The 24,514-nt window shown below is 33.4% G+C and overlaps 1 protein-coding gene across 7 annotated transcripts; it reads left to right on the top strand.

Annotated features, from left to right (window-relative positions):
* Positions 1–1,312: 1,312 nt before the first annotated feature.
* LOC113234612 (endoplasmic reticulum mannosyl-oligosaccharide 1,2-alpha-mannosidase) lies at positions 1,313–23,146 on the top strand. Of its 7 annotated transcripts, XM_026469997.1 has the most exons (15): positions 1,315–1,526; positions 1,980–2,160; positions 5,598–5,750; positions 7,262–7,285; positions 9,647–9,758; positions 9,982–9,993; positions 10,812–10,997; positions 11,085–11,233; positions 11,575–11,763; positions 11,935–12,122; positions 16,213–16,321; positions 16,828–17,007; positions 17,349–17,387; positions 18,764–18,904; positions 19,645–23,146. In XM_026469997.1, the coding sequence occupies exons 2-15, from the start codon at positions 2,017–2,019 to the stop codon at positions 19,858–19,860; spliced, it is 1,842 nt and encodes a 613-aa protein (XP_026325782.1). In that variant the 5' UTR covers positions 1,315–1,526; positions 1,980–2,016; the 3' UTR covers positions 19,861–23,146. The 7 variants fall into 7 exon arrangements, with proteins under 7 accessions (XP_026326230.1, XP_026326184.1, XP_026325782.1 ...); XM_026470445.1 differs by lacking the exons at positions 18,764–18,904; positions 19,645–23,146 and adding an exon at positions 17,709–17,759 and having other exon boundaries at positions 1,313–1,526; XM_026470399.1 differs by lacking the exon at positions 18,764–18,904 and having other exon boundaries at positions 1,314–1,526; positions 17,349–17,369; positions 21,450–23,146.
* The last annotated feature ends 1,368 nt before the right edge of the window (positions 23,147–24,514 follow it).

Genomic DNA, 24,514 nt, shown 5'->3' with positions numbered 1-24,514 from the left:
ACTTTTCTGAATCGTCGCAGATCACTCCCACTCTAACTTAACTAAAGAGGATTCTACTGAAATATAAAGTTCAACTCCCAATTTGCCACAAAATATAAAGAAAGCCCTCGCGGCCCGCGAAGATGGCCGCCATACATGTGAATTGTCTGCTCTTTGGCGTCATTTTTCTTCCAGAATACAGGCGGGTGGGTAGAAATGATGTAGAGTAATTATAGTCGGACGGACTTAATGAATATGAAAAAGTATCGAAATCTTCAAAATATGCTCCGCATCAGGTAAGACCACAGCTGCCTGGCCAATGTATACGTCTTGGCTCAAAGTCTCCAAACAAATGTTCATCCACAACCTGGGCAGTTTCTACCGGAAGTGAAAAAAATTTAAAATTCGAAAAACAAAATGGCCGCCATACTAATTTCGATTTTCCAAAATGGCAAATCCAAGATGGCCGCCATAAAAATTGACTTTACTGAATCTTCGCCACTATTAATATACGAGTAGTTTATTGTGAAGTATAAAAGGTTACGTCTTGACGCGATTATACCAACTACCTGACTCCCACCCACCCAAATAAACCTAACGAAAAACATCACCATTGAAACCAAAGTAATTACCAACCGACTGACGAACTCTTTCCTACATTTAAAGTCACAAGCCTCATACGTAGCCCTCGCGGGCCACTTTAGCGGCCCAGCGCAACATACAACATCCAAGTCGACCTGGTTTCCGTGATAAACGGCACAGTCAACGTGTCAGAGATGGGTGTATGACTTTCAAACAAAATATGTCAAGGACTCTGGTATATATATATTAGTATATCGTTATTTTAAACCAAATTACAAAACACTATATCTTGAAAATTCCACTAATTACGAATTTAAAGTTATTGATCAAAGTGATAGAAGATAATGTGATTTAAGTGAAAGTAAAACATAAATATTGACAAATAAGTGAACTAACTTATTTAAGAGAAGGTGAAAACATAATATATTAGAATTTAGAACTACAATGGCAGATATTATTGAAGATCCCGATAATTAAACGAAGTCATGGCTCAAATGACTTGTATCCAAGCTAAAACTATTAATTAAAAAAAAATACTCAGTCTTGGCGATATGGCACATTAGTGCCTTTGCCTTTTCCAACGGAAAAAACAGTACAAAAAAAACATATGACAGCTGCCAAAGCGCACTGACGTTTTAGTTTAATTTTCCTCATGGGTTTTCAATCTACTATCAAAATTCCTGTGAATAGTGCTATTACAGAAATTTTCCAACTAACGAATAAAAATTTTATGGTACGGGAGGAATTAAGTGTTGATAAATGTATGTGAATTAAAGTATTACTACACTATTATATTGGCGTTGACATTTTCTTTCCAAATGCTGCTGAAAATTCATGATGAAGCCCTTGCGAATATGCGTTGCGTACCTACTTTTCTTTGCAGACGTGGAGGCCCGAGAGGAATACAGATAAATCACACCTTAGACGGGGCATTAGAAGTAAAAAGATGCATGGTAATTTATTAGGTAAATGCAATCTGTTTAAAATAATCTTTTTTGTACATAAGATAAAACATTCACATAAAATATGATAGTTAAGTTTGACTGTCGCTGTTATACCACCCAGATCCTAAACAAATATATTCACATCTATTATGGTTTTGTACAACATTTAAATATGTACATATATATGCTGGGCAGTGTTGCATCTGAATAGAAAATATTAACATTATTATACAATACATTCAAATAAATAAGTATTATGCTAGGTTAATAATGCTAACGAGTAATAAGGGAATTGCAAAATATAGTTTTTTTTTCATTACCAAGCTGAAATACTTCTGAGATAAATCTTTTTTAAGTGGTTGAAAATATTATTCTCCTATCACAGGCATTGCTGTGCTTAAAAGGACTCCTGATACTATGATTGTAAAATATAAACAGTTAAAGAAATAAACTATTATTATTAATTTTTAACAGGTAAAATGACATAAAATTATAACACTCTAAATTCAAAATGGGAGAACCAAACACAGAGACCCAGATAAATTTTGATGAAAATCAGGCAGCAGTGACTACAACCAAATGGACTCCCCAGACAGATACGGCAATATTTATTACGGACAATGGCCAAAGCATCACTCATAGGAAAATTATTAGGGTAAGTTGTTGGACTTCCATAGTGCCCCATCATTTAATATTGGATCAAAACAAGCTGCGCGTTGCTGATGTCATGTTAATCTAGGATGCTACAGTACCAAAATTGTTAGAGCCATTGCTTCTAACTTAAGTTGTTGTTTTAATATGGATGTATGGATGAGGGAAAATGTGGTAAATTATATTTATTTTATATAATTTACCATATATATGTTATAATTTATATCTATATACCTATATTAAAAACTTATATAATTAGTGTTTAGCAGATTAGTTTCTGCAAATGGAATAGAACATTATACTTATACCTTATAGAGCGAGAATAAATACTTAAAATTTCATTTATTCTGGTTACACATATAATTAAAAATATTTTATGGGACAATGCTAAGGTTTAGTCATTTTGCAAAATGTACAGTACAAGCAATGATATTATTGTCACCAAATGTGTCTTTAATAGATTTTTTTTAAATAATCTGATTATTGTACAGTTTAATTAAGATAATTATAAATCACAACACTAATCATCAGGGGAATTTATGATAAAAATTCTTATTAAATATACATACCTAAATCTATGTTAGATTAACGGTTTCAGATGGGTATCTTTGCGATTGAAATCATTTATTATCATTTGAAAACAACTGTTTTGGCCTCTGCAAGTAGAGTAAACTTTTGGTTGGGAATATTAATTATTTTTTATTTTTTTTATTATTTTGTATCCATCTCTTTTTTGTAGCAGTCACCCCTTAAACCATAATCTTAACTATATTTTTTGAATGTACTTTGGAATAAAGAGTCCTGTAATACTTTACTTCCTTAGTCATAACCCATCCAGTTGTGTTCTACTGTTTTAATTTTCTAAATTCCTTGACTTTTTTAAATGACTCAATCAACCCAGACGTTCATCGTCAACCATAGAGCTTGCCAACTCATTTGTTTCCAGCAACTGTCAAGTAATCAAACCATTACGACATTGTAACGATTTAGTTGTTGAACTTGTTTTCCGTATTCATGTGTGACAGTGAACATCAACGAGTCCAATTTTATAGTCGTTCAATCCAAATGTCGTTAAAGCATATTCTGGTATATGAATTGAACTTAAATCGACTCTAAACGACAAGTCATACGTATTGTACAAAAATTTTGACATTTCTTTCAATAGACTTTCGACAACTAAACGTTAAATTTCACAATCACAGATGTCGTCATTAGTCGTTACATTTCGATTCTACTCATATCAAGGTTTGTTGAAGTGATAAGTGAATGCCCATTTTGGATAGAACTTCGATCAAACGACGTAATTTCAATGACATTTTGATAGCTTGAACTTACGTGAATCGCACTACTGTTGTGACTTATACTTTTATTACATGGTTATGTGCCTGTAACATGGGTCTTGTCAACTTATGTCTCTGGGCGATGGGTGCAGTGGCAGTGCCCCTAAGATCTTTGCGATTTAAAGATCTAAGTGGCACTGCAACTGTTACAGATAGGTGTCTCGCTTACCACCAGGCACATGACTTCTTCGTCCTGTCACTTGGGAGTATAAAAAAAATTTAAAAGAAAGTTGACAATTTTAAGTTCCTTTGACTTGCCTACTTCAATACTGTAACTCCATTCCTTGTTTCACACAATATTACAGATTACTTTATACAAATTCAATTAATAGATGGGTAATCCTGCGCTTTTAAGATTATCAATGTTAACGTGGCATTTTCAGGGCCTGCTAGCAATTTCATCTATTGTGATCACCACTAATTACATCTCGGAGCCAATGATAATAGAATTACTGAAGTATAGAATTTTCTTAGGTCAGATACCTTTTTCCGTTTGGATATCTAGGTAGGCGTGAATTTCATTATGGCCATTAAATGGCAATGGTGGCTTAGGTTAGCTTGTAGATTTTTTCGTTACAGTGCATTGACTTACAATTATATGGACGTCGGGTCCGCGCTAAAAAGTGTCCGAACTTATAGGGCGTTAAAATCGTATACAGAGCGTCATTCACGCTTTAGTCTTCGTTTTTCGACTGACAGCGAAGCAAGCAAAATTAGACAGTACTGCGATGACATTACAATTTAAATTCAACGTTTTAGCTTTTTCATATTCCTTTACATGTCACTACGTTTAAATAGGTTGACTTGGGATATTTTTTGTTGGTTTTTGTATTAGACCCGTCGTCCATTTATTTGTAAGTCAATGTTACAGTGTCTCTGATGTCTTTTGGTTTGAGGTTGGACATGTGCTTATTTAAACCACAGGGTTCCATGAGCAATCAGTTTTAAGAGGCGAATCTTATACTGGGATAGATGCTCAGTTTTCCATAATCCTCGATGTTTGGGGAGACTGAAGCCAAGAGTGGCGGGCAGCTTGACTGTCTGACTCTATTTAAAAGTCCACCACTAAATATAATAATACCTACCCATGTATTTGTAAACATGCTACTATCAGCGAACCTTATTGAAATCGATTGTAATGAAACAAAAGTCTTTGTGATTTTAGTAAAATGGAAGTGTATGAACGAACTCTTTGTTATCTATTGTGTTTTTATTACTTTCATATTTTAGAAGAAAGACATGTTTAATTTTTCGTATTCTTGAAAGTAAAAACGATTGTAATCAGTTGTTTTTATTTTCGAGTATATAAGTACAACAGTACTTACTGAGCAGGCAGCTCTCATTATAATTAGTTCGCTGGAAGTATGGTATACATTAGGCAGGAAGACACGGTCGAAAACTTTACTGCAATTGAAGTTGCTACAACTATGAAGCATAATATCTACACCATGAATGGTTGTGCTAACACAGATATCCATACTCTGAACGTCTTGCCAATGGTTAATATCATACATATAAATAGTGTTGTGCTCTGTAGTAATTATTAAGATCGGATGATCTTAATAATTACACAATAAATACACAATGATGGATCATCAGTATTTGTTATAGAAAGCGATCAAGGGTTACGTCAGAACACAAGCAGCTTCCTTTCTAACGTATATTAGAACGCTTGTGGAAGCGCTACAGTGGCGCATCTGTGGAGCTGCAGCTGTGCTACTACTAATTTTCATACAATATCTCGTCTGCAAAAGAGAGGCGCGGGTGGCGCTGCAGCTGCCCTACTAATGTCCACTTGTACTAAATTTAAGTATATCAGTCACAAGTACAGCATTGGTTTATGCTTAAATTGATAAGACATTTAACACCATGCATTCAGAGTGTCTTTTGCATTGTAAGCATAGGTTTAAGACATTTTAGTCTAGTGCAAATAGTCAGTTTAGTGCAAGTGGATATTAATATTGTATTGAAAATTAATAATGGCGCCACACATACGCATATAAACGTCTAATTTAAAGGCGCACTTAGTTTGCAACACTAGCAATTAAAATGTGTTGATGGAAAATGCTTCTTTTGATTCATCGTTTTTCTTTCTCCACAGAGATGGAATCGCCTATCACGACTGCAAAGATCAATAATATACGGGCTCTTAATTGTTTTTGCAGCGATATTAGTATTCTTGTATCCGACAATATTTAGTAATACAATGCGTGGGAATACTAGGAAAACTAATGTTAAGTTGCCGCTGGGTCTGGTAAGTGTGATTTACTCATTTTTACGTACTTATACCTATTATCCCTTCGGTTATTTTTTTAATATTCTTTTAAGCTTATTTATATTGAGCTTCATAGTAACTAACATTTTGATGGATGACTGATGGATTCTTAACGAATAATAATTCCTGATAGCATTTTTCCAAGTGACATGAAAGAAATAAGCAGCGACACGTAAATGTAAAATGCCATAGAGTAACTTACCTTATAAATGTATTTTTTTCTTAACGTACCTGCTGTACATTTTAATCACGGAATATAAATTTAGTAAATGATATCGCGATCAATCGTGCTATGATATTAAAATAAAAGTGAAAATGTATTTTATTTGTCAGTTATATATTTGTCGGATTGTCAGGCAAGTCTTTTCAAAGAGAGATCGACCGCGCTACGAGCTAATATATTTTAATCTTATTAATATGGTATTTAATTAATCAAATAAAGCTCAATAAAATTGTATGCATACGATCTATAAAGTTTCTTTTGGGTTCGTGAGTTTCCTGTTGAAATTTATATTTAAAAAAATACAGGACTTAGGTGTATATAACCCATAATTTTCGACCAAGAACCTTTTTAACATATTTTAACTACCATGCTCGCAGGAAAAGTACCTACTGTATTCATTACATTGAAAAGATTTATCCGTCCACACAACTAGCATCTTTCTTGAATGAACATTAGATTACGAAACCTAAAAATAGGGCGCGGATGCTTCCAATCGAGTGATATCTCGCCCACACACGCTCGCTTCATGGCAGATGGAAACTGCAATGATATTATCATAGACGAATGCGGCCGCGTGGCCTTGTCAAGCAATCCCCTTAATAATGTTGTCACATTGTCCGACACGTTTAATATAATTATTTTGTTTATGGATTTTGATATTAAACTACTACTGATAAACTGTGATTCTGATCATTACGTTATTGTCACAGCCGGTGCCGTAGGTATTTTGTCACCTTTATTAAATAAGACTTGCGTGACATACCTACTGACTATTATAGTTCTTGTCAATTAAGGCGCATTGACCCTCTAAGCCACCTCGACACGACAGCCTCGAACGTTCATATAAAATTATACAGAGTTGGCTAATAATACAGAGTTTGCTCGCAACGTGCTGATCGTTGTCGACAAAACTACAATATGCATCCACGGGCAACCGTACCAATTTTTTATTTCTATTTTAAAAACAAATGCTCCCTTGCATGTTTTACATATACGTGTCGTTTTTATAATACATCTTATATACATATATCATGTACTATACGTACAGTGCTAAAATGAAATGTATGTGATCACCATCAATGGATGCGTCAATTCGTGTAATAGAACTTATCTAATCAACCTCTCATTTGAAACCGTACGGCTGCTGCGGTGTTTAACAACTACCGATTAGATTACCTAGTTATCACTTAGTGACATGCAGGAGCCTTGAATTGCGGTAGGGACCTATGAATGTTATTTCATCAACGAAGTTTAATTTTGTTCATAGTTTTTTAAACTTCGCCCGGAGTACGTACGTATTGCAGCGTTATGTTTATCTTGTATTCTTTGTCATAACTTGATTTAGCTGTATAATATTGATATAGTAGTAGGTAATGCATGCATGCGTGATAAACCATTATGTAGACTTAACCTTGGTTATATATTCACAATCATAATTTATGATAAGATGCCATCAAGTGTTGAATAGAACCTCGCAAGTGAATTGGAATAAACTGAAAATGTTTTAAAGACTGGCAAATTACTTTTAGCTTCTGAAATGATAACGTCAGAACTGACTTTTTAAAGTTATTTTTATCAAAATAAAAAATAAGTTAAATCAGGCTCTACCTATCCTAACGTTTTGTTTAAACTGTTTAATACTAGTAACTTTACATAAGGTATTCGCGTTGCTTGTTAGTTTCTATTCAACCCTAGGTTTTATTCACCCCGTATGATTGTAGTGTTAAAAACATTTTCTATAATCGACTCGTGGTATACGAGTTACTAGGTAGTCGACGCCAAATATTTAAACAGTTTCTTTGCTAGCACAAACTGAATATGAAGAGGAAAAGCATTTTTTTAATTTTAGCACATCATTAGTTAATGAAGCATCTATGCAAAAGGTGATTTTTAGAAATAATATTGCAATCTGATTCAAGATTGCAGTCAACTACGTAGCACCCTATATCGATACACATAATGAGTAATTTTAAAGTATACCTAATTAACTTCCACGTTGTCAAATTACGAGACCACTTTGTTTGGTATCAACAGTAGGTAGTAAAAACAATTGCACCTATAATTGTTTATTTGATTGGGTTGAAAGTATTAAACATTGCACTATTTATAAACTGTATGAGTCTTAATATCACTGAATTCAAACAAATGTCTTCATCTTAGAGCCTATGCACACAGAGTATTTTATACGCGTCGACGATGCTTATTTCACGAACGCGCGTTTACGGCGCCGTAGAGGCTCAAAAAGCAAAATGTTGCGTTTGTATCGATTTAAACGCGCGTAAAACGTGATACACGAGAAGCGCGTTCGAATCTCGTTCGCTTTTTACGCACGTTCGATTCAAACACGCGCAAATATAGCGTTGCAAGCAAGAAGCTTATATACTCCACTGGAGTTTACACTTACAATTTCATGTTGAAGACAACTTTTGCTGTAATTTTTTATCCTTTCCACACTTCGTGTCTAATACAATGCATGCTAAATAAACACCCAAAAAACGAATAGTAATAATTTAGTACAGTACCTAAGTGATTTCTCTTAAATCTGTTTTAGTATATGTTTAAAAAGACGCAGTGTGCGCGCTTTTATATTTTTTAGTTGCTTTGTCTCCAAAATTAACTGAAATTAAAACTACCACTTTTTAAAATGCGCGATAGTTACGCGTGACTTCAGTGTGTTTTTTGCAGCGCGTATACAAGCAGATCACGCGCGTTTAAGGCGCCTCTGAATTTGTGAACGTATGCAATACGTTGTCGTCGTCTATGTCCTCGGCGCGTATCAAATAAGCCGTGTCAATAGGCTTCTTCTTATATCTTACAATAATCGACGACAAACTCAATGCAAAATTAAAAAGTATTGGAAATGAACATATTTTTCTCTCTTTTTTTTCCAACTAACCCACGCCTCCAACCTCTTTACTGCCATTCGCAAACTTAAACGCGGCTAAGTGTCAAAATATTTTTTTTTGAGATATAAAACACCGTAGCCCAGTTTTAGAATATTGAAATTGTTTAATGATATTTCAGCTATGTATCGTTAGGGTAAGTTCCGATAAGTCGAACACGTTCTAATATTTACTGCGTAACTTTAACCGTGTAGTGTGTTGTGTGGTTTAACAATTTTTAAAAGAGAATTTTGTGCTCTATCTTTACTATTTATAACTGATATTTCACCATTACCCGCGTTTTAGCTAGTGGACGGCAGTTTACAGGTCCGATAGTCACGGTACTAACTTATGTAACTATAGCTTAGACTTTGGTGGTTTGCATTGATATTAGTCGTAACTGGTTGGTGACTTTATTATCTCGCCATGACCATGGGACCTGGCCCTGTCTCTCGTTCACCGTCCGAAACAATGACTGTCCAATAAGTAATACTCGATTAAATTACAAGATGCGTGACGCGAATGAAGCTTCGTGCTTCACATTGTCAGTTTCTCACAGTGCTACTTGTACACCGTTTAGGTTCACAACGGCATGTACAGTCGTATTATTCTATTTAATCTTCTAATGTAATGGAATAAATGACCCTCAAAATTGGTGAATGTAATGAATTGCATATTACATCGTTTCGGTAAACGGGTGTCGGCGTTAAGGGAATAGGTTTCAGCGTTACGCGGTTTGATTTTTGGTCCTCATGTAGATATTGTTACAGGCATCTTCAAATAATTTGTCTCTAGTCAACGAAGCGAATCTGAAGGTATCTGCTCTACGCAATAAAGTATCTGTGAATTTAGAAGAAAACGAGAAGCGGCCACTATTCAGCGGTAAAAACCAATTTCTGAGTATTTTTTTTACATAACTTACTAATACAAAATATCAATGGTTAACCTGTCTTAACAATATAGATTTTAAATTTTGTAGTTTTTGACTAAACGATTACAAAAAAACCTGTACACTTTTCGTTTGTCTTAACCATTGTAAATTCTTATTAATTTGCTGATCGAGAAAGTAACGTGCAAATTTTAACACTTCGTTTGTTGATTGCAGGAGGTTTTTTAAGTAAGCAAAACATTTTTAAACATTTTTTGTCTGATATTTTGATAAGATAACACATTCTTATAATAAGGTAGGTACTTAATACATACCTAAGATTGGAGTAATTTTGTTACGCTTATCCAGGTTAATTTTAAACAAGCAACTTTAATATATCTATTACGATTTATTGCTATCATCACATAAATGTACACATAAAGTTTTATTTTGTTAAAAAAAAATTATATAATTAAATAATAATGTCATATCATAACATAAATAAGTACGTGGAGTGGAGTCATTTGCCTGTCAGGTATATATAAAAAAAAAAAAAAAAAAAAAGTACGTGCTGGAGTTATGTATTTACAAATTGTAATCCTTGCCATTCCAAGACTTTTATTGCAACGTAATTGTGTTCAGGGACTATACTTAAATATTAGAACACTATCTGTTTCCATACCCAACATTGTCCAATATAATATACCAATGCAATCTGTCTGTAAAAGGCTTTAAAGTTTTATGAACCATTTTTATCGGACAGCGACAAAAGAAATAACGAATAACAATAACAAAAATGCCTTCACTCCGACTGGGCTCGAACCAGTGTCTGTTGCCACAACGTGATTATATTCGATCTTGTGTCAATAATTATTAAAAAAACTAGTGGAGTCTTTTCACAAAAAATATATGAATATCATGGTAGTAAAACATCGTGATGTTCAATAAAATACAGTGCTCAAAACTGTCTACGGATCAAATACATATGAGAATTCATATATGATTGATCCCTGGACACTTGATGTGTGTATAAGACCAAAAAGCTATATAAAGTATGCAATTTTCAGGACCATCTACCTGGCGTCAGTACGCGGTGGTACAAAGCTTTAAACATGCTTGGAAGGGCTACAAAGAACATGCTTGGGGCCATGATAATGTGAAACCTGTCTCGGGAATGATCTCCGATTGGTTCTCCCTAGGTCTCACGATAGTCGACAGTATTGATACTGCTTATATTATGGGTCTTCATGAAGGTAATATTCTCTAACAATATTTTGAAATTAGGAATGTTAACCACCAACAACTTAAAAAATCACAACTATATTTTTTTTGCTCTGTAGAATATGAAGAAGGTAAAAAATGGGTAAAGGAAGAATTAGTTTTCACTAAGAACAAGGACGTTAATTTTTTCGAGGTGACCATCAGAGTGCTAGGAGCTTTGCTCACCAATTACCACTTTACTGGCGACGAAATGTTTCTCGATAAAGCGGTGAGTTTCAGAAATATTATTTGGGCCCATGAACGATATCAGCTCGAAGCAGCGGCCTACGTATTACATGTCAATAAAGCCCCTGTTTTCCCAAAAAAAATTAACAAAAATGTTTCGATACATTAAATGGGCGCAGCTGTTCCACACAAGTTAGTGTACTTATAAATTCGTGTATATAATAAAAAATAATTTTTTTTTTACAATTTTCTAGATATTTGTATCATTTGAAATTTCTTGTAACCTTTCTGTGAATTACTATGTTTTTGTCATGTAAACATAATGGGACTTTTTATTCTGAGATCAAATAAAGGTTCTTTCTTTATATTCAACTTTCATTACAGAGGGACTTAGGGGAAAGATTAATGCCAGCTTTCCACTCACCGTCGGGCATTCCGTATTCCGACGTGAACTTAGGCATGGGAACCGCACACCCTCCCGAATGGTCACATTACAGCACAACGGCTGAAGTCTCCACAGTTCAGCTTGAGTTCCGAGAACTTTCGAGAGCCACTAAAGACCCTCAGTTTGAGGTAATTTAACTATTTACTGTATACTTAATAAAGACTATCAACCAATCTGTATCAACCCACGACCTTTAAAGTATATAAAGTTAAGTCATGTTATCGTAGAGCTTGTCTAATCTTGAAGCGTTTCCGTTACTGTGAAAGCGTAAGGTGATATTTTAAATTTTCGGTTTTTAGATGGCAGCCTCCGCAGTGTCCGAAAAAATACACGCACTGCCGAAGAAGCATGGTCTGGTGCCAATTTTCATTAACCCGAACACAGGACACTTTTTGCCCCATGCTACGATAACAATTGGCGCACGTGGAGACAGCTATTACGAATACTTACTCAAGCAATGGCTTCAGACCGGAAAAACTATCAACTAGTAAGTGTTCAATTTTGTTTGGTTTTTCTCAAACGTTGTAAGTACGTTTAAGAATTTTGGCTGGTGACCACAAACGCTTAGTTACGAATTTGAAGTTCTCAATTCGCACCCTTGGTGTAATAAGGCCACATCTGCAAAATGACAATCTTTCAGGAAATTGGTTTGAAGATTCTACGAAAGAAATTAGTCGATAACTTTTTTATGCTCAAATAGGAGAGTTATAAAAATTCACATATACATAATTTGTTTCTTTGTATTCTCTTCATGATTCTCATGGGATAAAAGTACTTTTGACTTATGACGTACATGTGGCTTTATTCTACCAAAGCTACGAATTATATTTATTGATTAATGGAAACTAAGTGTTCGTAATAATTTAAATTGTTATTGTATTATTACGTTTATGCGAGGAAATATTTCATATTTTGATATGTAACGATGTCCACTTAATATACACTGTTTTAGTTTTTAATTTTAGGTATTGTGTCGATTTCATGTGTCGTACATGCGACTAGATAAATGATATGTATAGCACACATTGAAAACTCAGTTTTTAAATTTACATTTCAGAGATTTTAATGGCCATTTCCCGAAAGTGTTCTTTTTCGTTTAATGACATTATTGGTTTCAATATGATGTATATTTGAACGGCTGGTTAAATATTGACATAAACGTGTATTGGCTGTTTAGTGAATGCAAAGCGCTGTGCGTCATTGCTTGATTTTTGTATTGCTTGAATATCAAAGTATGTTTTTTTTAATATGTCGAAAAGCAAATCTAAATTATTTTTAAACTAAAACATGTAAGAAAGTTCTCGTTGTGTTTCTTGCATTACGTAATATATATTTTGAATAAAGTATATATTTTATAAAATTCCGTACCACTTTGAAAATACTATAATTTGATGAAGAAAAACATCGTGAGGAAACTTGCACACATCTAGAAATTTAATTAAGCGTGTGCAATTCCCCATCAGCATTGGGCGCGCGTGGGAACTACAGTCGAAGCGCTCTTATTGTGAGAGGAAGCCTGTGCTCAGCAGTAGGACTATATCTGCCTTCCGTGTCATAACAAAACGCATTTATATTGTGGTAACTTTCGACATATTAGCGTCTACAGTTTTTTTATTTGAAATGTCAATGACGCTGATTTCGCTTAACAATAAAATTGAAAATAAATTAGATAAAAAGAAAAGCGCTTATAGAGGGTCGTAGATCTCGTTTCGCTTATTCCAGATATGTTAATAACTCAATTTCGCTAAAATGTTGACTACGTTAGTTATGATACGGAAAGCAGATATTATGGGCTAACTATTAATATACCATTAGCAACCACGAAACAGTTCTCAAGTGCGTGACTACGTTGAGTGTGTGCGTTATTAAAAAAAAAATTAGGCTATCGACCAACGAGTATATAACACATAGAGACGAAATATCATTTAATTTGTTTGAAAACTACTCTGCCATATCATTACAGTGACAACTGCGCTTCGATTGGCCAGCCCAATTTCGAAACAATTGACTGGTGTCGTCAATTGTTTCACTTCAAATCGACCAGTTTTACTAGAGCTTTGCTATAGTGGACGAAAATTGCAAAGTTACATATTTAATTACCGATGAAATGTGATTCCTTTGTTTTGTAATTAGATGTTTTGCTGTTTTTCCCACACCACCGAATGGAACAGCCCCCATTGTTAGGGATATAATATTTTTGGAATATACGGAGACGTACACATGTCAGTTGTTGGCGCTGTACTATTTCAGTTTTCTAATTTGTGATTTCAGCGCAAACGAGAGTTGATATTTAAAAGTGATATAAGATCCATTTACCTGATGAGTTGCCAGGTATGGACGGCCCTTATTTCGTCTCTATTTCTGGTTATATTATATTTTTATTATTATTTTATTTATGGTTATACTCGATGCTACCGACACATGCGCACAATTTATAAAACTCTTTATTTGCTTTCATAAAACTTCAAGTTTTAAAATGCTCTGAGATAAAAACTTGTTTAACAGGAGAATTATAAACAAACAGCAAAAAGACAATGTATGTATTTTAATAAATAACCGCGAACAATATAATATACATAGCGTATAAAATAATCCGGACCTTGTTAGTAAAGCCCTTGAAAATAATTGCTATTTTACGATCCAAACTTTACGTTACAGTGCAATGTTATGTGTAGTCGTAAAACTTTATTACAAATTAAATTATCAATATTTGTATATTTTTTACAATGTACAATATACTGAAAATGAAATGTCTATGAATAAAACAAAAATGATGGCGACATCTCGTGTATTTTGTGACCCCGTGTTTTTGACGACGTGCACCTATCAATACTTGTTATTCATTATCAAAGAATTAAAAAAGCTAATTGAGTACAACCTGTAGAAGCTGGGGTTATAAAGTTGATATAGGTTATATTTGTAACATTGTCCTGTATTTCGCTTCAGGTATTTGTTCGTAGTAGCAGAAAACAAAAAGTTTTCAGTTTGTTCCCAAAAACAATAAAGAACTCCCGAATATTCCCAAATCTGCCAAACTGCCACATTTAATACAACTTATCATGTTCTGCAGCAATGAAAATAATAAAAATCAAATCTGCCCAAATGGCAGAAATCTGCCTCAAATTGTCACACTATTTTAAATGTCAATGTGACATTGACTTTCGCAAGAGGTCTCTTGTCAAAACGTTCCTTTGCAACTTTCATTGTCTCTCATTTAAATATTGTCTAAATACTTTTGTCACATTGTGTTTTATTTTTTGTTTTATGTCATTACTGTTTAATCGATTATTTCATTAAGTATTTTACAGCTATAATGTTTTATGTGTGTACTATAAAATAACCAGTACTTCAGGTAGGTAAACATCAATAATGTTTAAAATGAAACGTACGTATACGAACGTTACTTAATCTATGGTCGAACTGAATCAATTGCGTTATGTTCTTGCATCTATTCTAAAATACAATGTTTTTTGCCATTTTTTTATTCCCGACAACTAAAAATATACAAAAATATATTGATAACTAGGCATAAACTAAAACGCAAAATTATACCAGCAAAGTCCATATACGGCTATTCGTCGTTATCATGGCAGCTTTCGCCATCCTTTTTTACAAAATTACTAAAGTTTGCTACAATTTATTATTCTTATTGTAATATATACTGCCCTGGTAACGAAAAAAGGCACAACTATTCGTACTTTACATAGCAGTTGTGCCTTTTTCCGTTCCGAGGGCAGTATAATTAAGTAAATCAGTTTGAAAACACTTTTAGCGAGTTTTGTTATAATAAACACTGTCGGCGTTCTTTTAATCACAGATCAAATCAACGGAACTGTGATTTTAATACAAAGATCGAATACTGAGGAAAAAAATCTTAGTTCGATGGAATGGAATCAAAAATTGCTTGTAGAATGTAGTGCCTTTCGTTTTATTGTATTGTCTTAAGAAGGTTTAGACCGTAATATCTTGGATAGGATGTTAGTTCTTGGGTGTCATTGTAGAAGAAAATAGAAACTAAAAGAATGAAGGGAGTCAATAAAATTTCCATTTCGTTCCAGCAGGAACAAAACTCTTATTCGTAATGCTACTGCTTTATAATTTAAATCAAATAACTGTATGAAATTTAAATTTGTAAATCAATAACATTATGAATGCGCCTTTCCTTGCGTTGTGTAGTTCCTACTTGATTTAATTATTATATTATATAATTAAGTTCTGAGTGTGCCAAAAGAAGAACACACATGTGGTGTTCAACAATATTATGTGTATTCTTGACCATTACCGGCTATAACATAAATTTGCGTTTTATTTTTCTTGTATTGTATTTCACGTCAAATAAACTTAGGAAAATGAAACTATTTTTTCGGATTTAAATCTTTTATATTTGTTTTTTAAACTAACTAAACGTTTCGGGTCCTTTACAGGTCCTATGGTCACGGCTGACCGCGTATATTTGTAATGTCAAATTACTTACTAGCATTGAAATATTCGTCCATACAGTATCTATGGAACTCAAATAAACCTATTACAATTTTTAAAATTTTAACAAGTTGATAACATGGTTGTTTTAATTTCAGCTTATTAGAAGACTACATGGCAGCTGTGGAGGGTATAAGACAGTTTCTAGCTAAGAGATCGTCACCTAATAAATATTTGTTCATCGGTGAATTGTCAGCTGGCTCAGAGGTGTGTATTGTACCCACTCTTTGCTATTATCTTCTCGGGAAATTCAACATTAACTAAATGGATTTTAGTCCAATACCCTGAGGCCATTGGAACTATATTGTCTGTTACCTTTATTTATTAGCATATATATATCTGAATTTGTCTAGTTTTCATGAGCCTATATGTACATATGTAAGTATATGTTTGACTTTCAGTAAATGAAAAACATATATGTGCAAAATCCACACACCTGAGAAAATACTAAATACCTTACAAATTACGTCGTACCTCTATATTGAGTCTTCATGGTATTTTTTTTTTCGAGATTCTGTTGTGGGTTACTGTTGCTTACGATATATAAGAACGTTAGAGCACGAAAATTTTAATGTGGACGGATTAATTTTATTACGTGGATTTTTCAAAAATGGTAGATACTAATTTTTTGATCTCGATTGAAGCTGACAGTTTTCTAAACTATCTATAAAGTCTATAAGTATAGATAACGAGTACCTCAATTTGAATTTCAGGCGTTTAACCCTAAGATGGACCATCTAGTATGTTTCCTACCTGGTACGCTTGCCCTTGGCCATGCCAACGGACTACCAGACTGGCACATGACTATGGCAGAGGAGTTGCTCTACACCTGTTACCTCACCTACGCCGCGCATCCCACTTTCTTGGCACCTGAGATCACGCATTTCAATATGGTTCGTATCTTATTAAGTTTTCAATGTTTTAAAAGCGAACGTTCAATGACACTCGTTACCCTAATGAGATTTCAAATTGGACCTTAATAAATTTTATCTGCACTATTTTGCGTCATTAAAGTGCAGATATGTTCGAGTCTCGTTTTAACTCTCTCACATTCTTTTACGAAATGTACACACAAATTGATTTTGTACACATTGTACACATTGAATGTACACACATATTAGTCTTCTGACAGTCTACTTGCATATCGTTAATTATAGTGGGATCGACCTTTAGTGAGTAACGCATTTTTTTTTTCATTTAACATTTATTTCTTTTTATTATGATTTACTTGCAGCCAAATGATAAAGAATCTTCAGATCTTTATGACAACGAGGTAAATGATAATTTTGTGTTAATGTAAAACTAATCCTACGGGCATTTAAATCGGGCAAATTAGAAAATTGTGTTTCTTCGGGGCTTTATTGAATTTTTTAAACCTGTGACGTTTGTTCCACATTTTTATTGGGAGCAGTGCATAAAATAGTGTTATCTGATATGTAACCTGACGAACTGACGTTCGGTAAATATGTACCCCAGAAGGTATATTCCGTCTATGTATGTCAAAACGTTAATACGTTACGTTGGTGCTTTGTACATATAATTTCAAAATCCTTGGTTCATTATTATATTACTTATGTTAATTTATATTTTGCAGTTAACCCTACTTTGTTAGCTGCCCGATTTTATTGTCCGCGATTTTACAATCTAATAAAGGCTGGTAAAATTTGGATTTTTTTATTAGAGACAGTAAACTGACAGCTACTAATGTACTACTTTGCAATATATTTGCCTTGTTTACTGTGTAGTAACGTGTTTGGTTCAGTTTTTAATGAACTCACTGAAACAGAGTCAGTCAAAAAGAAACGTTAAGTATTTTGTTATTATTGATACTACAATCGATAGAACAAACACAAGGAAAAATTCCTTTGATCTAGCTGAACTCGAACCAGCGACCTTGCTGTACCGGTGGTATGACTTCCCTAACTGAGCTACGGAACGAGTCAGCAGACCTTACGAATTTCGCTATGTGATTTTTGCAGATCTTTGTTTTTATTTTAACGTCTTTTTTGCCGTAGCTCCACCTATGAGAAATCTATGAAAGTTTTTCTTCACTCACCCAGTAACCTTTACAGCTACCATAGGCTGACCAGACATGTCGCTTTATTAATTGCAATATTTATTTTATATTATCATGGTTTTACTACCATGATATTCATTAAAATAAATATTGCAGTTAAAACATTGTTTTACTATTAAACTGCTAAACAATCATTCGTTTACATTTAATCTTTACATATTTCTATCATTTTCCTGTTATACATTCTAGTACAAATTAATAAAAATGTGTAATTGACCTACTGTGTCGGTCGGTGAAGTCCATTCTTTAAGATTAGACAATTATTATATCATCAAAAGCTAGCAGCATATTAGTTAACGCCTAATAGTTAAGATGCATTGTCGACTTGAACTATAAGGCGTGCTGCAGTTTCAATGGTGGCTCTGAACTAACCACAATGATTGGTGTGTCTTATTTTGCACGAAGAGTTGACAATTACGGTTAGTTAACTGTTGAATTATCCACCCATTTTGTACACAAATTATTAGAATTCTAACACATTTCAGCAAAAAAATTTAGAATCCGTCAAATATCGTAAGAAATTTGAATGTCAATTTTCATGATTAATGTAACAATCGACTTGAATATTACAGGCCAGTGCGACAAACGACATGTACACAAAGATAGCGGATTCTCACAGCTTGCTGCGGCCAGAATTCGTCGAGAGTCTGTGGTACATGTATCAGATTACAGGCAACGTCACGTACCAAGACTGGGGTTGGCAAATATACCAGGTAACAATATTTTCATCGTATTTACTGAAAGTAATTCTAGTAGTGCAGGTCCTGCACCGCTGTGACATCTATAGGTCCTTTTGTTCCACACACTGCTGCTCATATTTTTTGAAGGCAGAGTTAAACACAACATTTTTTACATAGGAAGGTTTATTATTCCAATAAAAATAAGTGCGACGCTATCACAATAGTAAGTTTTCATAGGGAAGTGAATAGTAGTATATTTGTTTTTTTCAAATCAACCAACGTTTCGGGCCCTTTACAAGTCTCATGGTCACGGAAGACTAGGTTGGTAAAGTCATGATTGGTTGACTTTAGATCCATACGCGATTATATCTGAAAAAAATGTTTAATTTCCTATGTGTAACAATCGCGAAAATCTAAGAACTCTGTACAAAACTGCCTCCGTGGCCGGACGGTTGCCATGCTTTGGATTGCCAGGCAGAGGTCCTGGGTTCAATTCCCGGGCCGGGATAAATATTTGTATGGCCTACATTTTGGTTTTGTCGTGAATTTGAGTGTAATTTGTGGTTGTCTATGTGTGTGTCCATGGCACCCGCTTTACATGGTTTCCCTATTGCGGGGCTATGAGCGTACGAGTTATTATTTTCATAAGGAAGTTAAATATTAAAAATAATGTGCCAAACTAGAACAATTAGTGCTCTCAAACTAAGCAATTCTCTACATTACGAATGCTGTATAAAAGTTGCATGTACTCATATGATGCACTTTCGTTTCAGAGTCTCGAGAAATATGCAAAAGTGACGAACGGTTACACATCTCTGGCAAACGTGAAGGTGGAACGACCAGTTTACAAAGACATGATGGAGTCTTTCTTCCTGTCAGAAACACTTAAGTATCTGTACTTACTCTTCAGTGAAGACCGATACCTGATCGATTTAAACAAGTACGTAATAAATTCTGAGGCACACGCCTTGCCAATACACAGGAATTAATATATAAGTAAAATCCATATATTCAATTACCTACGGCAATCTCTCTGCTGTGATTTTTTTACAATTTTATGAGGTGTGGAAAAAAGTTAGTCACATTTTATTACATTTGCCAATTTGGATAAGCGTTTTTCTTTGCCTATATTACAATGTAACATAATCTGATCAGGGTGGATTTTTTTGACCTGCCAATTATGGTTGTTTACATGTTACTCTGAAATTGGAAATTTTTAATGTGATATTAATGCAAGTTTCATATCAATTTCCAAGGAGGAAGGACTAATTTTGTTATCTGCTGTGTAACAACATTTCAATAATTTATATAAAATGTATATAGCGTGTGTGGATTTGATGGCAATCATTTTATACTTAAATAAACTTGTGCGTAGGATATTAGCCGCTTTATATATAGTCTAAGCTAAAATGTCAATATATTGTACAATGACATTTGTGACGTGCAAGTACAGTATGTACTTACCGTTAGACAATTTTACACCTCACGTTACTCATACAACGTTATGTATTACCGCATGTGTGAATAAGTACTTAAGATTGCTTGTTAATTAATTACTTAATACAATAAGTCTTGATGTTATGCTTTAATGAATTTTAGTCATAAAAAAATGTTTAGAAACGTGATTTAACTACAGCAATTTTGATGGGCTTTTAATAGATTATCAGAAAAACATATCAGATGAGCCCACGATAAACAGCTTTCACAAAAAAAATGACAAAGCAATTTTTTTTTCTCCTACTTTAAAATATTAATTTTTGCTAAAGTTGTGTGTTCGGTATATACTTAGTGGTCGGATAATCAGATACATTACCATTGGTAAATAATTACCAATGTTTCGGTTGCTAGCTAACACGGAATGTAATTTTCTATCGAAAAAATTGCCGCGACACGGGGTTTGACGAAATTATGAAGTATAAAACTGAAGTAAAATAAACGTTACTGATATTTGCAACAACCCTGAATATGACTTCCTACTGAAATAACGTCTCCTTCAACACAATTGAACGTAGCTTAGTACCTTAACAAGTGAGACAAAACAGCTATAACCATTGGTGATGCCAATTAAGTCTTTTTTAATAATCTCACACATCACAATCTCAATCTCCCATCAAATTGCGCGGAGTTATTTCATGTTCTTTTTACAGCTGGATATCAGTTACACTGGGTGTAAGGGACATGGACATGGAACGTGTGCTGTCCCATGCTAGTGATGAAAGATACTCAGTCTTTTAAGGTCTATTAAAAAGACTCGACTTCACTTTACAGGACTTAACTCAAAAATTAGGACTGGAGGTTCGAGTTTTATAGATAAGACTCGGTGGTTATGCTAATAATTTGAGAAGTCGAGTAGGCCTTTACCGTGCATGATATTCAAAAACATCTCATGTTCTTAAGCTATAATGCAATGGAGTTATACCTTTTTTTATGTCTTATTGAACCCGAAGTTTATAAAAAAAAAACTATGTGTATTCAGCCTATTGATGTATGTACTACAAAAATTCGAGAGTAACGAGTACATGTCATACTGAAAATAGATATTCTCGACCAGCACGGTTTCAGTGAATTCCAATCCACTGACCTTTCCTTAAGCCCCAACAAAAACTACCCCAAACTAGAAAACAAAGGTAAATAGATAAAGTGATTATTCTTACTTATATTTTAATTCCCTAAATGTAAATAATGTAGATGTTAAGGTCCCGACGACTCATGAGTCGCTGCTCCGGAGACTATAAGGCGCCAGTCCTTTTATGCTCAGGCATGCTCACATAAGTTTTTTAAGTAATGACTTAGGTTTATTATACCTGGCGCTAAAAGACTGTGACTCAAATTAATCTTCAGTTTTTGTCGTATGACTCAAAACTTAAGGGTTAAAAGGCTAATTCAGTCGCGAGGCGTTAAAAATTTGTCGAACTTTTTTAATAGGCCTTAAAAGACTGTGCCTTAAGAATATAACACTGTTCTATATTCATATTCTTAGTTGGTTTTATGAAGTTTAATTGTTAGCCTGTTTAGCTTTTTATCTTACTATTTGAACTTCATACACTGGCTTTTTTTTATTAAAACATTTTCTGAAGGCTTTGACTTCAAAATCATGACATCAATATAAACGAAGCAGTCACATTACTTAAAAATACGTACACAGCCAAGTGGTCAATATATCGTACATATTTTTTGTTTGATCGCTTAGATAGTTTTGAAACTGACTGTACTCAATGAAGTCATTGACTGTGATGGATCTCATTTAACTTCATCCTTGTTTCACTATTCTCGCAAACTACTATGTACTCTGCATACTGCGCTCTGGGCACTGTTAGTTCTGTCATAAAGACCAAATCTTTGTGGCATGTAACGACTGTTGACGAACAGGGAATTCTGCAGAATTTGTAATTTCTTAATGATATCAGTTAAATAACAAATTAAATGAAAAATAACAAAATGTTGACTCGGATATTTTGAAACGATGTTATTATGCCCCACATATATTTTATCAGAATTGATTAACATTGCGTGTCTAAGATAAAAAAGCGTGATATAGTCCGTTCAGGAAAAAAAATATTACCCCGCGACCCTGTTTTAAAGGCACGCGTACCGACTAAGCCTAGTTTTGTGCATTGAATATATTTTTTTTACAAACAGAACTGACTAAATCATATCTAAGATTGGTGATGTGGTTGTCGCGATTGAAGAGTGAAGTGACGCTTTAATAAAAGTTTCCTAGTGTGCATAGTAAAACACCCTTAAAACTTCCTACCTTATGCTAAAAGTCGCCACAAAACATTTGATACGGTCATCCGATATTTAGAGCGGCTAAATGTCGGATGACCGTATCGAATATTTTGCGATTACAATCGACCTGTGCGTAATTCAATCACCTTATTAGTCAAATTAAAAATACTCGTTTATGACAACCTGATTAAAATCACGTGTTAAAATTACCTCAGTGGACTACAAAGACAGCTCTCGAATTACGCAGTCGATTAGTTAAAATAGCTAAATTAATTATAAATATAAATGAATTAGCTCTAATACGATCTACGTCTAATTAAACCGGAATGATTAATTATTTAGTTTCGGTGTGGTTCGGTTTAGTTAGGCCAATTAGTCCAATTGAAATATCTGTGTCGCGCTGATTTGAACATCATGTATTTTAGGACAAGACTTGATTATATTCGTGACTTAGATAAAATTTTGTATACTTTTACACTTTGCACAATTCTAAATTTATTTATATAGTCATGGGTACACTTTTATCTTTGATTTCTAATACACCAACTTAAAAAGAGTAGAAATTATTTTTTTTTTTTTAATCTTGTAAATGCTACTTGGTTGAAAGTAAATTATTGTAGTTATTTACTATTAAATTTTTTAAATATTATTATTATTTATATTAAACTTGAAACAACCTCTCACAAAACGCATTTTAATATGAAAACAATAAATTGATTTATTATACGGTCAAATAATGAGTTCTATAATACTCTATGCTATTAATATTTTGACTAAATCATTTAACGAACTTTTCTCAAAGAAGTAGATACATAATACAATTTATTTGTTATTAATTATTATATTGGTCTCATTTATTAAATCAACTCTTTTATTTCACAAATATGGTTATAGAAATTGATCGCATTTATTTCAATGTATTTACAAAATTTTATATAGGTTACAAAATTATTTATTTTTAATAACGAATTTGTATAATTTTGTTAAAATCTATCTAGCTAATACTAATTTAATTTAAGAGACTAGCAACTTGAAGTTTCAGTGCACACGAATCGTGCTCACGATGAATGTATATTATTTTTATTATAATTATAATATTATAGATATAATATATATTATAATTTTTGTGGTGTCTTAACGTGTACGAAGTCTTCTGAGTTCAGTCAAAATTCGACAAAAAGATATTTTGTAATTATGAAGTATTTTTGAACTTAGAATATTAGTTACCAACAAATGAATAAAACCTAATTAATTATTTGTTTAAGCTGAGATAGATATTATTCGACGGAGATCGACGGAGATATTATTTTAAACCAATTCGGTTTAAAATAATATCTCCGATCATAATACATCTTGTATTTTGAGGTAGAATATTTTACTGCAATTAGGTTGGTAACTGATTATGAGTTGCGTAATAAATTATAATAAATGAATTTACAGAGTTATTTGTAAAATACTGACAACCTCGCAGGACTATATTACTAACACCATAAACAACAAATTTTGTGCTAGAGTTTTTTACAAAACGTAATAAATTTACCAAATTCAACTTTCAACTTTTAGTTGTACTATCAGACAATTTTTAGATCTATATTTAGTGGTTGTTGTAGTAAGTTGAAACATGCAAGCTTCTATCCCCAACCCTGCTCCTGCGTTTTGCTTTGGACTGGGTTTTCACGCTAGCGCTTTCTTTTGAGAGTTATCACCGTTTAGAACGTTAAATATTTTTATTTTTGTACGAAAGTTAAATCTAATGAATTATGAGAAGTAGAACAAAAGTTGTTGTTTATGATGTATTTTATAAATAACCCTGTACATTGTAATACTGTTGCTGGATGAAATAACAAACTATTTCATAGTTTTAACCAGTTTGCTGGTATACAGTTATTATAAATTTTAATATTACGCTGTATA

This window comes from Hyposmocoma kahamanoa, unplaced genomic scaffold (assembly GCF_003589595.1).
Source record: "Hyposmocoma kahamanoa isolate Upper Pololo Valley unplaced genomic scaffold, ASM358959v1 100021, whole genome shotgun sequence".
Taxonomy (NCBI): domain Eukaryota; kingdom Metazoa; phylum Arthropoda; class Insecta; order Lepidoptera; family Cosmopterigidae; genus Hyposmocoma; species Hyposmocoma kahamanoa.
Note: the sequence above shows the minus strand (reverse complement) of the source record. Positions and strands in the feature narration are given on the sequence as shown.

Bases quoted from the DNA above. Each gene is read 5' to 3' on its own strand.
- LOC113234612 (XM_026469997.1), top strand. From the start codon at position 2,017: ATGGGAGAACCAAACACAGAGACCCAGATAAATTTTGATGAAAATCAG. The intron at 10,998-11,084 runs GTAATATTCTCT...TTTGCTCTGTAG, and splicing joins TATTATGGGTCTTCATGAAG to AATATGAAGAAGGTAAAAAA. The intron at 12,123-16,212 runs GTAAGTGTTCAA...TTTTAATTTCAG, and splicing joins ACCGGAAAAACTATCAACTA to CTTATTAGAAGACTACATGG.